The sequence below is a fragment of the Lissotriton helveticus genome, chromosome 3_1, assembly GCF_964261635.1.
Source record: "Lissotriton helveticus chromosome 3_1, aLisHel1.1, whole genome shotgun sequence".
In the NCBI taxonomy this organism is placed as follows: Eukaryota; Metazoa; Chordata; class Amphibia; order Caudata; family Salamandridae; genus Lissotriton; species Lissotriton helveticus.
This window is the reverse complement of record NC_136061.1, coordinates 1,968,861,671-1,968,874,443: the sequence shown is the minus strand read 5'-3', so window position 1 is coordinate 1,968,874,443 and position 12,773 is coordinate 1,968,861,671. Positions and strand designations below refer to the sequence as shown.

Sequence of the window (12,773 nt, the reverse complement as noted above, 5' to 3'; positions counted from 1 at the left end):
TTTAAGCACTGCGAGAATTGCGACCGCCTGATGTCGGTCACGGATCCTCACCGCCGGTGTTTAACTTGTCTCGGCGTCGATCACGACGACAAGGCCTGCTCCGACTGCCGGGCCCTCGGTGGACCTTACGACCTCCCCGGCGTCGGACCCTCAGGTGTCGTCTCCGGCGCCGTCCTCAGGCGGCGCCGTCCCCGGTCCCACCTTCGTTCCTGTTCCGGCGCCGGGACGGCCCCGATGGGCGCCGCTCCAGACGTCGTTTGGAGAGTTTCACTTCTATGAACAGGCCCCATTAGTTGAGGACCCTGAGTTTCAGGAGATTGGTGTGGAGGAGGACTGGGAGGGGTCTGAGGACCCTCTGACCAGAGAGTGTCAGTCTCATGAGGACTGGACAGGAGACCTTGGGGAGGCCAGTGGCCTGGACACCTCTCCAGACACTGGTTTTGTCTCCCCTCCTACCGTGGCTTCGGAGGAGGGGGCAACCTACAGTGTGGTGCTGATGAGGGCTTCCAAGGCCTTGGGCCTTGAGCTCCCCGTCGCGGCCGTGAGGACTAATCTCCTCACTGAGGTCCTTAAACCGCAGTCAAGCTCGGCCGAGCCTCTGCTGCCCTTTAATGAGGCCTTGACTGACGTTCTTCTGGGCACTTGGTCCAAGCCCGCTACGGGTTCGCCCGTAGATAGGAACGTGGCCAGACGCCACCGCCCAGCCCCGGGCGACCCATGTTTCCTGTCCACCCACCCCACCCCCGAGAGCCTGGTAATCCAGGCCTCCAATTCCCAGACCGCGTTCCCGTCGGCCCCGCCGGACAGGGAATCCAAGAGGTATGAGCAGTATGGGAAAAAGATCTTATCATCCCTTAGTCTGGGTCTGCGGTCTTCCAACACCGCCTGCCTCTTGGGCCGTTACACCCACTCTGTGTGGGATAATGTCGCGGAAGTGCTGCCAGAGTGTCCGTTGGAGGTACGGGCCAAACTCGGCCAAGCCCTTGTGGAGGGCCGGGATGCAGCCAAATATTCCATCAGGTGTGGGCTGGATACCACCGACTCGCTAGGTAGGGCGATGGCAACGACGGTGGCGGTCAGACTGGCTGAGGTCCGCCAACTTTTCGGCAGATGTCCAGAACACACTCATGGACATGCCGTTCGATGGCCGTCCCCTCTTTGGCGACAAAGCAGACCATGCGCTTGGGCGCTTTAAGGACTCCAGGGTTAGTGCAAAGTCCTTGGGCCTCTGGGCCCCACCCTAGCAATCGGCTGCTTTTCACTCCTTTCGTGGCCACGGAAGGGGTGCGCCCACACGTGCCGCCAGCCACGCTCCGCAGGGCAATACCCAACGCGGTGGCGGCCGTGGGAACCGCCGCCCGGGCGGTCGTGGGCACCGGCGAGGTCAGTCCACACCTTCCCCCGCAGCATCCGCTTCGAAACCCTCCTAGTCCGTGCTTTCAGGCCCATGTGACGCCAGTGGGGGGCAGGGTTCGCCATCACCACCTCCACTGGCGCACTGTCACGTCGGACAGGTGGGTGCTGCAGATCGTCCGAAGGGGCTACTCCCTCCCCTTCGAGGCGACTCCTCCAGCCATGCCACCGCAGAACCACAGTGTATCGGGGGATCATTTGCGACTTCTGCAGGAGGAAGTTACGGCCCTCTTGGCCAAGGGGGCCATCGAGCGCGTTCCTGGGCCAGAAGTAGGGTGTGGTTGCTACTCCCACTACTTTCTGGTACCCAAGAAGGGCAAAGGGGGCCTACGCCCTATCTTGGATCTACGGAACGTCAATGGCTTCCTCCGAAAGGAGAAGTTCAAAATGCTGACACTGGCTCAGGTCTTAGCTGCCCTGGACCCGGGAGACTGGATGGTAGCGTTGGACTTGCAGGACGCTTATTTCCACATCCCGGTCCTGCCTGCCCACCGGCGCTACCTGCGGTTCATGGTTGGCCACGAGCACTTTCAGTTTACCGTGCTCCCCTTCGGCCTTACCAGCGCCCCACGGGTGTTCACAAAGGTGATGGAGGTGGTCGCAGCTCATCTGCGCAGGTTGGGGGTTTCAGTCTTCCCCTACCTCGACGACTGGTTGTTGAAGGCGGGCTCGCCCCAGACAGTCGTCAGCCACCTCCAGACTACGGCAGACCTCCTGCACCAGCTGGGGTTCTTCATCAATGTGCCGAAATCACACCTGTGCCCCTCTCAGAAGCTCCTCTTCATTGGAGAAGTTCTAGACTCGGCGCGGTTTCGGGTTTATCCGCACGAACAGCGGGTCCGGGATATTCAGGCTCTGATTCCCATCTTTCAGCCGTTATCCCGGGTCTCGGTCAGGTTGACGCTGCGACTTCTGGTGCTGATGGCCTCCTGCATCCTACTGGTGCATCACGCCAGGTGGCGGATGCGTGCTCAGCAGTGGGACCTGAAGTTTCAGTGGGCCCAGCATCAGGGCAACCTATCCGACCACGTCCTGATCTCGGAGGGCACTGCGAGACAGCTGCAGTGGTGGCTCACGGACCGCGATTGGGTCAGCGGCAGATCCCTCTCCAGAGAGGCGGAGATCAGAGGCCTCTGGTCTCCGGCGGAGGCCCAGCTCCACATCAACCTGTTGGAGCTCAGGGCGATTCGTCTGGCACTGAAGGCATTCCTCCCCTCTGTCCGGGGGAGTGTAGTGCAGGTGTTCACGGACAACACCACCGCCATGTGGTATTGCAACAAACAAGGCGGGGTGGGGTCATGGACCCTTTGCCAGGAGGCTCTTCGCTTTTGGCAATGGCTGGAACGCCAGGGCGTGACCCTGGTGGCTCAACACCTGGCGGGTTCTCTGAACGCCAGGGCGGACGAGCTCAGCCGTCGGTGCATGATGGATCACGAATGGCGTCTGAACTCGGACGTGGCGCGAGGCCTCTTTCAGCGATGGGGAGAGCCTTGGTTAGATCTATTCGCCACCGAAGAGAACGCGCAATGTCATCAGTTCTGCGCGTTGGAATTTCCAAGGCGGCACTCGCTCGGAGACGCTTTTCGTCGCGAGTGGAGTTGCGGTCTGTTGTACGCCTTTCCGCCTATACCACTTCTGCCCAGAGTGCTGAAGAAGATCAAGCGCGACCGGGCCCAAATCATCCTTGTGGCTCCGGACTGGGTGAGAAGGTACTGGTATCCAGAGCTACTCAGTATGTCAGTCGATCCCCCGGTTCGTCTGCCTCTTCAGGAGGACCTTCTGTCGCAGCAGCAGGGGACGGTCCTCCACCCGAACCTGTCCAGTCTCCACCTCCATGCTTGGAGATTGAGCGGCAACAGTTGAGGCCATTTGACTTGCCTCCTGAAGTTTGTAACATCATTCTGGCAGCCAGGCGTCCCTCCACAAAGTCGGTATACGCCTGCAGGTGGAACAGATTTGTGGAATGGTGCACAGCAAAGGCTGTGGATCCTCTCAATGCCCCTCTTTCTGAGGTTCTTCTCTTCCTTCTTTCTCTTGCCCAGCAGGGCTCTGCTCTGGGCACTCTCAAGGGCTACCTTTCTGCCCTTTCAGCCTTTCTCAGGCTGCCTGATCAACCTTCTTTGTTCAAGTCCCCTATTGTAAACAGATTTCTTAAGGGCATCACACACACGTTTCCTCCTGTTCCTTTCGTGATGCCTCAGTGGGACTTGAACCTGGTTCTTACGTTTCTGATGTGCGCTCCCTTTGAGCCACTTCACAACTGTCCTCTTCGCCTTCTGACTTTGAAGACTGCTTTCCTGGTTGCCATCACCTCTTCCAGGAGAGTGAGTGAGCTCCAGGCCCTTTCCTGTACTCTGCCTTTCCTTTCTGTCCATCCGGACAAAGTGGTGCTGCGTACCAAACCTTCTTTCCTGCCGAAGGTTGTCACGGCCTTCCACATCGGGCAGTCCATCACCTTGCCAACCTTCTTCCCGCCACTGCATCCCTCTAAAGAGGAAGAGCGGCTCCACCGTATGGACCCAAAACGTGCGCTCTCATTTTACTTGGATCGCACACGCCAGTTCCGGGTGGATGACCAACTCTTTGTTGGTTACGTGGGCGCTAAGAAGGGGAAAGCGGTGCACAAGAGGACCATCTCCCGGTGGATCATCTTGTGTATCCAGGCATGCTACTCCTTGGCTAAAAAGGAGCCCCCTGTTGGATTACGGGCTCATTCCACCCGAGCCACGGCGACTACGACTGCCCTGGGCCGGGGGGTGCCCTTACAAGACATCTGTCAGGCAGCTACGTGGGCATCGCTGCACACGTTTGCAAGACACTACTGCCGGGACAGCCAAGTCCGGAGGGATGGCTTCATTGGCCGTTCCGTCCTCCAGGACTTTCTGGTGTGATTATTGGTTCGCAGACCCACCACCGGGGTTGGTATTGCTGGGGTATCTATTCTAAGGTAAGGAATCCAATACTAACGTGTCTCTTTCAGATGCACAAGTTACTACTTGTGTAACGATATATCTGTAAGAGACATTAGTTAGTATTAGATTTCTTACCGACCCTCCCATCCTCCCCGTTCTGCGAACCGATATCTAGGGTTAGGGTTGTCCCCTTTCAGGGCCCTAGTTTCCTGAAAGGGGACAACCAGTGTTGTCACCAGTGGCTCCAGTGTTGGTTTTTGAAATGGCACCAGTGTTGGTTTTTGAAATGGCTCTGCGTTTCTGGCGCGGAAAAGCTGTGTCTAAGAACTGACGTCAGCACGCGGAGGCGGCGTCTAAGTACTCCGACGACGTCATCACGGCGCCGACGACGGGCGCGGAGCCGCAGACGACGGGCGCGGAGCCGCAGACGACGCCTACCGACGCGCAAGGGTACTGCTACGCAAAAGTTTCCGGATCCAGTCTGACGCCTGGGGATATTCTAAGGTAAGGAATCTAATACTAACTAATGTCTCTTACAGATATATCGTTACACAAGTAGTAACTTGTGCTTCGGTATTCTCCGATCGGTAAATAAGGAATCGGTAATTATTTACCGATTCGTTATTGATTCTATTCGGTATTACGTACATCTCACATGGCTAAATACCGGTCGGTAACGCCGAAATCAACCCGTTTTCGGTTTTACCGACAGGTATTTGGCCACCTACATATGGCCCTTTTTCACAATTTCTAGTGAGCGGATGATAGAAGCTTCTGTTAGAGGGGATGAACTGAATTGTAAGTGCTTTAAGAAGATAGGTTGGATTTTATTTGGTGCTATTAATTTGTTCCCCAGATTTAGCTTGCTTTCACACCGGTCATGGCTTGTTTGTATTTCCTTTCTTCAGTTTAGATAGTAGGGCAGGGGTATTAGCTTCTCACCGTTTGGTTTCAGTGCTTCTGATAAAATGTCTTCTTTTGTAGAGTTGGTTGGAGTACCATATTGGCTAGTTCTGGATTTAGGGTTGGAGCTCTTCGGGTGGGCAGGAGTGTCAATGGTGGATTTTATTCCTGTGTAGGGCCCCGTTCATACCTTGATGTCTCTGGAGTAGTCGATACAGATGAGTGTAGGACTACGGTGCGCTTTTAGCGATTTAGTTGTGCAGTTTCTTAGCGGGCAAGTCCATTGTAATTCTTGGGATGATTTGGTGATTGGTATTTTGATGCGACTAACTGTAATAGAATCAAAGGGGAAACATATGATGCCTGGCTGAAGTGCAAAAGTATATATGTCTTCCCATCCACTCCTCAGTCTTTTTGCCCTTGATGTACTTTATTTACCTAACCATGCCTCCTACATAGCTCACCCTGCTATGGGAAGAACATCCTACGTAGCATTTGAATATCACACTGGCAATGCCAACTAAAACGGAAGTCCAGTGGGTTTCTGGAATTCCATATTTCTTGTTTTAATAACCACATCTTGAGCATTAATAATAACATTGCTCTTTATGTATTCAAATCCATCTTTCATCTAGACAAAATGTTTTGCATCATATTGGTATTCTAACCAGTCTTTCGTCTAGCCAAATGTTTTGTAACATGTATAGTGTTTATGACCCTAATGGATGGAAGAGGAGTAGAAAATGTATTTGTCTTTTTAGGTCTCCTAAATTAAAAGCACAATGTCCTTAATTATAAGGGCTTATTTGCATCCACATTTGGCTTTTGTCCTCCGGAGAATACAGCAAAGAGAAGTGGTTCAAACACTTCAGCCATTGGTATACTTGAGTGGCTACATTCTGCCCTATCAAAAAGAGCTCATCCACATATAAAGTTGTTCTCTTAGGTTTCAGTAAGTACTATGGCAATGTGTGCCTTTTGAGAGCCAAAAACATTTATTGGTTTTACCCAATATTTTTTGGGTGGATCAGTGAGGGCCTTGCAGCTACCCCAACAATGAAGTTTTACAAAAAACATGAGAAAGCAAACACAAGCAAAGACAAAAGGCTGGCATCCAACGCCAAACCTATTGGCTTTGCCAGTGCTTATTTTTTTATTATTCCCGTGCATATGGGGTTTAATTAACTCGTTCCCAAAAGTGAACCCTGGCTTTTTAAAAGAGCTGATGTATAATTTGCTGAGCTCTTCCTTCAGGATCTGTTCACCTGAACCCTGATTTTGTCTTTGCTGTCTGTTTTTTGTGATCTTCTTTTTGTAATGCACTTCCACAAGTTGCAAATGAAATAAAACATAAGAAATAATATTTCAATTTTTACGTATATCATGTATACCTTTCAGGAGACAGTTTTGTAGTCTTGTGGCCTCATATTATGCATATATGCTACTGAACAGACTGATTTTCATTCGTACCTTAGTCCTTGTCCTAGTAATATGGCATTGCATGAGTTATGAACGGGCTGAAGTAACACAAACTTTGTGATGCTGCAGCACCAGCTAAGCCTAACATAGATCATTAATTAGTGAGATTGTTTTGTTTTAATATTTTCTTTGTTTCCTTTATCCAGGGATTGCTAAAACTACTTGAAGGTACAATTGTTAATGTTCCCGAAAAGAACTCTCGTAAACTGCGTGGGGAGACTGTACAGGTGGATACAACAAATATACTCTTTGTGTCATCTGGTGCTTTTAATGGTCTGGATAGGATTATCAGCCGGAGAAAGAATGAGAAGGTAAGAGATTGCAACCCTAGAAGTCTGTACTCTATTTGTTTAATACTTACTAATTCTGACTACTGTTGAATCATTTGCCAGGGGTCTGAGCAACCCATCATCTTTCCTTATTGGACTTTTTTACATGTGGCCAGACACGTTCCTTTATATATGTAGACTGTCTCCATGGTTGAAGTATAGAAGGAGTGAGGGAATATGGGAAAGTGAGTTCTCTGCTTGTTCACCTTGTTGAGAGAAATAGGAAATCTCAAACAATGTGGTATCAGGGCTCCTGTATAAAACATGTTTCTTCATTACTTTTATGTTAAATGTGCCAAGGAATCCTTGCATGTCGAAGGAGGGATAATTCAAGGCAAGTATATTAGAGGTAGCAGCGCTTAAGTACTGAATGTATGAGACTTGTATAGATCAAGCCTATGAAGTGGCAGAGCACTGTAGAGGGGTGGAGTTTGTCATTGCAGTGCAGTGATAGTTAGACATAGGTTGAGGGTGAGCACGGGTATGCTGGACGGTGAGGAGTTGGAGGGAATCTCTTCAGTGGGGATTCTGCAGCGGGATCGTTATTCTGTTTTGATGTGTTGTCTGATCTGTAGTTACAGGTAATTAACCTAAAGGTGAAGAAAATGTATGTTAATAGCATGTGTGGCTTTAGGTACACAAGCTTAACGTATTCCTCCCATCTAGTGTTGAGCTAAGAAGTACGCAAGTTGATTTTCTTTGAAAAAGTCATTTGGATATCGAGGTATGCTGTGACTCCTCCTTTTGTACATTGTGCATGGGCACTGACTCCATGTTAAATTGTTTTTCACTGCCATAGGGTTCAGAGATGCATCAACTCGGCTCCAAGTTCATCATATTCCTAACTCGTTTTTTTAGACCCATTTAGTTACTCTTACACCACACTGCATTGGTCTCCACAGAGTGTCTCTATCGTCTCTGTACGTGCTTGCGCTCCCTTCAGCAGTATCCAAGATTGCTGTTGATGCTGTAAGCGTCGAAAGCCTAGCCCCCCTTAGGGGCCCCAGCACCATTTCCAATCATCTGTTGCTGTAGAAAGGTGCAAGGGTGATGGAATGCAAACCTTTCAGAATTGTCTTCGATGCCACTCCAATACCCTTTAACGGACCACCAAAAAGTGTGAAATGTCTTTTACTACAATGACGCCTCCTGCCAATTGTGTCTTGTCTTTCACTCCAAAAAGACACTTCGGTACCAAAGAAAATGCTGCTGTGCACACAACTGAATGCATCCCAAGGAAAACTCCGGCTTCCAATCTTCGGGAAAGAAGATCCCCTTGGTGCCCAAGAAGTTAACGAACCCGGAAGTCTGGACTCAACAGCCACCCTGTCCGGAGACTGTGTTGTCCAGCCACTCTGCCAACCAGTGCATGGAGAATGCAGTGCCAGTGACTGGTCGTGACATAAAGACCACCCCCAGGGTTGTGAGCATGCCTTTTGCCTCGAAACCCATATTGCCATGGTGAGGTTTCATAACAAAAACCTGTGCCAAAGCAGAGCACTGCTCCTGCAGGAGTACGATGTTGAGGCCCAAGTATAGTGAGGTCAGCCACAGGCCTGCTGGGCCTGGTCGGCACCAACAAATTGCTATGCAGACCACCAAGCCTCCAGCTAAGGACTTTGACCCCATCACCCATCGAACCCCAGCCACTTAAACAAAGATGGCACCAGCCACCCTCAAGACATTGTCGTTGCCCAAGCATTCCTTTGCTCCAAATCTCTCCGTAGCTTTGAAATCCTCATCGAATCTGAAGACAAGGGAGAAATCCAGATCTCGGACGACCAGAGACGAAGACAAAAAGCCGCCCAATGTTACAGAGGCTTCAACAAGAGTTGGACGCTAGGCAATAGATCAGTCAAAATTGATGCAAAACTGCCTACAGTGGCACCACAATCACCTTTTGAGCTGGTTCCTTGCAAAAGGAGACTCTTTAGAGGGGGAGAACTCTTACAGGTCTCCTTGTCTGGAACTGAAATCCAAGAAGAATAGGGACACAGCCACTAGGCTTGTCCACTTAAAACATAACCTACCTCTGACACCATCTCCACCTCCTCTGCCACCACCACGCCCATGCCTTCTTGCTCCACTGCCCCAGGCAGAGTCATCTGAGCGGTCGCCCTTCTCAGATTCTCACTGGGCAGCTCTTTTGGCAACTTTGACATATACGACAAACCCACAGGCAAGAGTCCCACCGATGACCCCCTAGGTCGATAACAGTGTGGATCCCCCAGGTGATCCAGACTTTGATCATATTCCAGTGAGAGCCTCACCCTCAATTCATCCCTTCCCCTACAGAATACCAGGAGTTCACACAGGAGGATGACTTGCTGCTGGATATGATCATCAAGTCGTAGAGCACTGTCTGGTTTCTCTCCAGTCTCAATCGCATGTTAAACGCTGCCCCTTACAGTGTCAGTCTTTCAAAGCTAGAGTGGTCACCGGTAGTGTAGAGAAGAAGTTTAAGCCCTTTAAAACTCATCTTATAGGTTTCCCCAGACTCCATTGCAGTAGACTCCACTTGCAAGTGTTCCTGCAACCAGGCCACAAGCAGTGACCCCTTCCCAGATAAAGGGGAGAAAGAAAATAGACTGAGCAGGCAAGAGGGACACAGTAAGAGCAGCAACCCACTGGCGAATAGCCAAATCAGTGGCATTCCTGTCACAGTACAATAGGGGGGATCGAGGAGCTTCTTAAGCACTTCTTTGTGCAGTACAGAAAACTGTGGGAGGAGATGGTGGTTGAGTACAATTTCATCTACAATGTCAGCATTCTCTGTGCGTTAAATGTTGCAGAAACAGCCTGCAGAGGCATTAACACAAATGTCATACTCCAGTTCCATGCCTGGATCTGTATCTCAGGGTTCACACCCAAGGTACAACTGCATCTCTTCAACCTCCTGGTTGACAGGGAGCACCATTTGGACACCACTCTCGTGAGATGCCTAAAAAGACCAAGAAAGAGACAGAGACCGCAAAATCCATTGTAGCTCTTCAGTCCACTCCTGCACAAAGTCTCCTTTCGGATACACCAACCCATAGGAGGGCAAAGCCCACCTTGCCCAAGTAACCTCATTTCTACCAAAGGGAGCAGCAGGCTTACTATAACCAAGCCAACAGGTGTGTCATAATGGGGGCTCTTACAGAGGTAATAAAAGAGGTAAAGTCAAATGAGCTACAACATTCAAGCAGTGATGTGCTGCCCCCTCCAGTCTCTCACCCTGATCACATCACCTTTCGGGGGTAGGTTATGCAATTTCATCTCTTTCTGGGCAGATATCATGTCAGACAAGTGGGTCTTAGTTGTGGTCCAACATGGCTATTACCTCAAACTACATAACACCCACTCCCTCATCTTTCCCTATCCAAAACATAACCCCCCCACACACCAGAACATACCAACTCAGAATCACACCCTCAATCGGGAACACCTCCCCTTTCTTCAGAATGAAGTGCAGCCCCTACTGCAAAAGGTATCATAGAAATGGTGTCACCGGAGCAATACGGGAGAGACGTGTACTCCCTAAACTTCATAATTCCCAAAAAGGGTGCCCTTAGAACCATGCTTAATCTCAGACCCTGAATTTGTTACATCTCATCAGAACATTTCTTCATGACAAAGTTGCAGGACTTCATCCCACTCTTTCAGTTTGGAGGCTTAATGACAGCACTCAATCTCAAGCACACTTATTTCCACATTCCTGTCCAACCTCATCATCATATACACGATCACTTTGTGGTAAGTGGACAGCACTGTCAGTTCAAAGTATTCCCCTTCCTGGTCACTATGGCTTCACAGGTGTTTACCAACTCCCTAGCAGAGGTATGAGCACATCTGCGAAGGCAGGGCATTCACATCTTTGCCTACCTAGACGATTGGCTGACCAAACAACAACAAGCTGCAAGGTCTGACGCACACTCAAACAGTGGGGTCCTTGCGTCACACTTTGGTTTCACCGTAAACACTACCAAGTCCCACTTACAACTGTTGCAAATACAGCCCTTTCTAGAGTCCCTTTTAAATGCGGTCACAGGCAAACCCTATCCCAGTCACCAAAGAGTCTTAGCTTTTCAGCACCTTGTTCCTCTTTTTCAACCCAATCATTAACTCACTGTTTGCACTGTCATGCGCCTTTTGAGAAGGATGGCCTCCTGCATTTCCCTCGTTCCTCTTGCGAAGCTGCATAGGCACCCCCCTCCGAGAATGTCTCTTGGCTCAATAGTCTCAAGTGGAAGGTTCCTGGGAAGATGATACAGGCAAAAATGCACTGTTTTCTGGAATGGTGGAAGCCGACTTTTGTAGACCTAGTTCTGCCGATGACTATTACAACCAGACTTGTTATGGGTTGGGGAACGTATCTCCACATAATCATGATCCAGGGGATGTGGTTGTGTCAATAGCAGGATCACCACATTAATTACGTGGAACTGCTCGTCTCCGCCTAGTCCTGAAAAGCTTCCTACAAGTTATTCGTGGCAGGACTGCCATGTATTCCTTTCAGGAGCAAAGCGGCACATTCTCCCTTCAACTCTTCAACATAGCTTAGAGGATGTGGCATTGGACATTCTGCTATAGCATTCCCGGAGCATCTCCTGGGGGTGGGCAATGACTTTACGTCCCTGCTCAGCAGGACGCATTAACTAGTCCACATGTCGGAACCCCACCCCAAGGTTCTTCACTCATAATTCCAGTGTTAGGGTACCCCACATAAACTTTTTCATCACACCAGAAAATGCAAAATGCTCAACCTTCACTTCAAGGTATCCACAGTCCGTTGGCAATACATAATGGATGAATTGTTTACGGATGTTTGGCTATGCTTTTCCACCTATCCTGCTGTTTCTATTCATGGTGCAGAAACTCGGGCAATCGTCACTGACACTCATCCTAGGAGTGCCAACCTGGGCCAAATAGCACTGGTACTGCACTCTTATGGAAATCTCTTTCAGCCCCCTCAAGAGGTTTCCCATCAGGCCTTACCTTCCCACATGGAAGCATGGTCAAATCAGACATCAGGATCTCTGGTAGCTCCTAGTGGTCATGTAGCTTAACTTTCCACAAGATTGTATGGCTATTTTAAAGGAAGCCCTCTGCCCACAGTTTGAGCCCGTAACATGGAAAATATAAAAGATTTGTTTATCGCGGCAATGTCTAAAATCGTGTATCTGCTAAAACCAGAGGACCTGGTATCTACAGCCACGCATGCTAAGAAAGGAAAGTGCTACTTAACCTGTAAGCATCTTCTAGAATTGTGTAGTGCTGTAAATTCCGATGTCCCCCTTGTAAGCTTATTGTTGTTGCAGATCTCTGATTTCATTATTTTTCCTTGTGCTTTATGCATCTTACTGTTCATTCACACTCCATACATACTCTCACATGATATGCGAAAAATAATCTAACATTTAGTCAGTGCCCATACCTAATGTGTAAGAGGAGAAACATAATACCTTGTGACTCAAAATACTTTTTTAAAGAAAAAGAACTTGCAAATTTCCACACTAGAGCTCAACACTGGAAGGCAGGAGTATGCTAAGCATGTTGATCCACAGCACTTCACACAGATGTTTATAGGGTTATTGGCATATTCGTAGCATGTGCTAACCTTGGATACATATGCTTAGCATACTCCTACTATCTCGTGTTGTGCTCGGACGTTTGCAGCTTCTTTTTTTTTTAAGAAGACTTTTGAGTCACAAGGTAATGTGACATCCCCCCTATAGTCTGTATTGCGCATGTTCAT

The 12,773-nt window shown here is 49.5% G+C and overlaps 1 protein-coding gene across 2 annotated transcripts in view; it reads left to right on the top strand.

Moving 5' to 3' along the window:
* The window catches only part of CLPX (caseinolytic mitochondrial matrix peptidase chaperone subunit X), a 480,932-nt gene that overhangs the window by 386,023 nt on the left and 82,136 nt on the right, over nt 1-12,773 (top strand). For both annotated transcript variants that reach the window (XM_078683091.1, XM_078683090.1), the window contains one exon: nt 6,854-7,018. In XM_078683091.1, the coding sequence (XP_078539217.1) occupies nt 6,854-7,018 (165 nt within the window). The remainder of the gene's footprint in view (nt 1-6,853; nt 7,019-12,773) is intronic.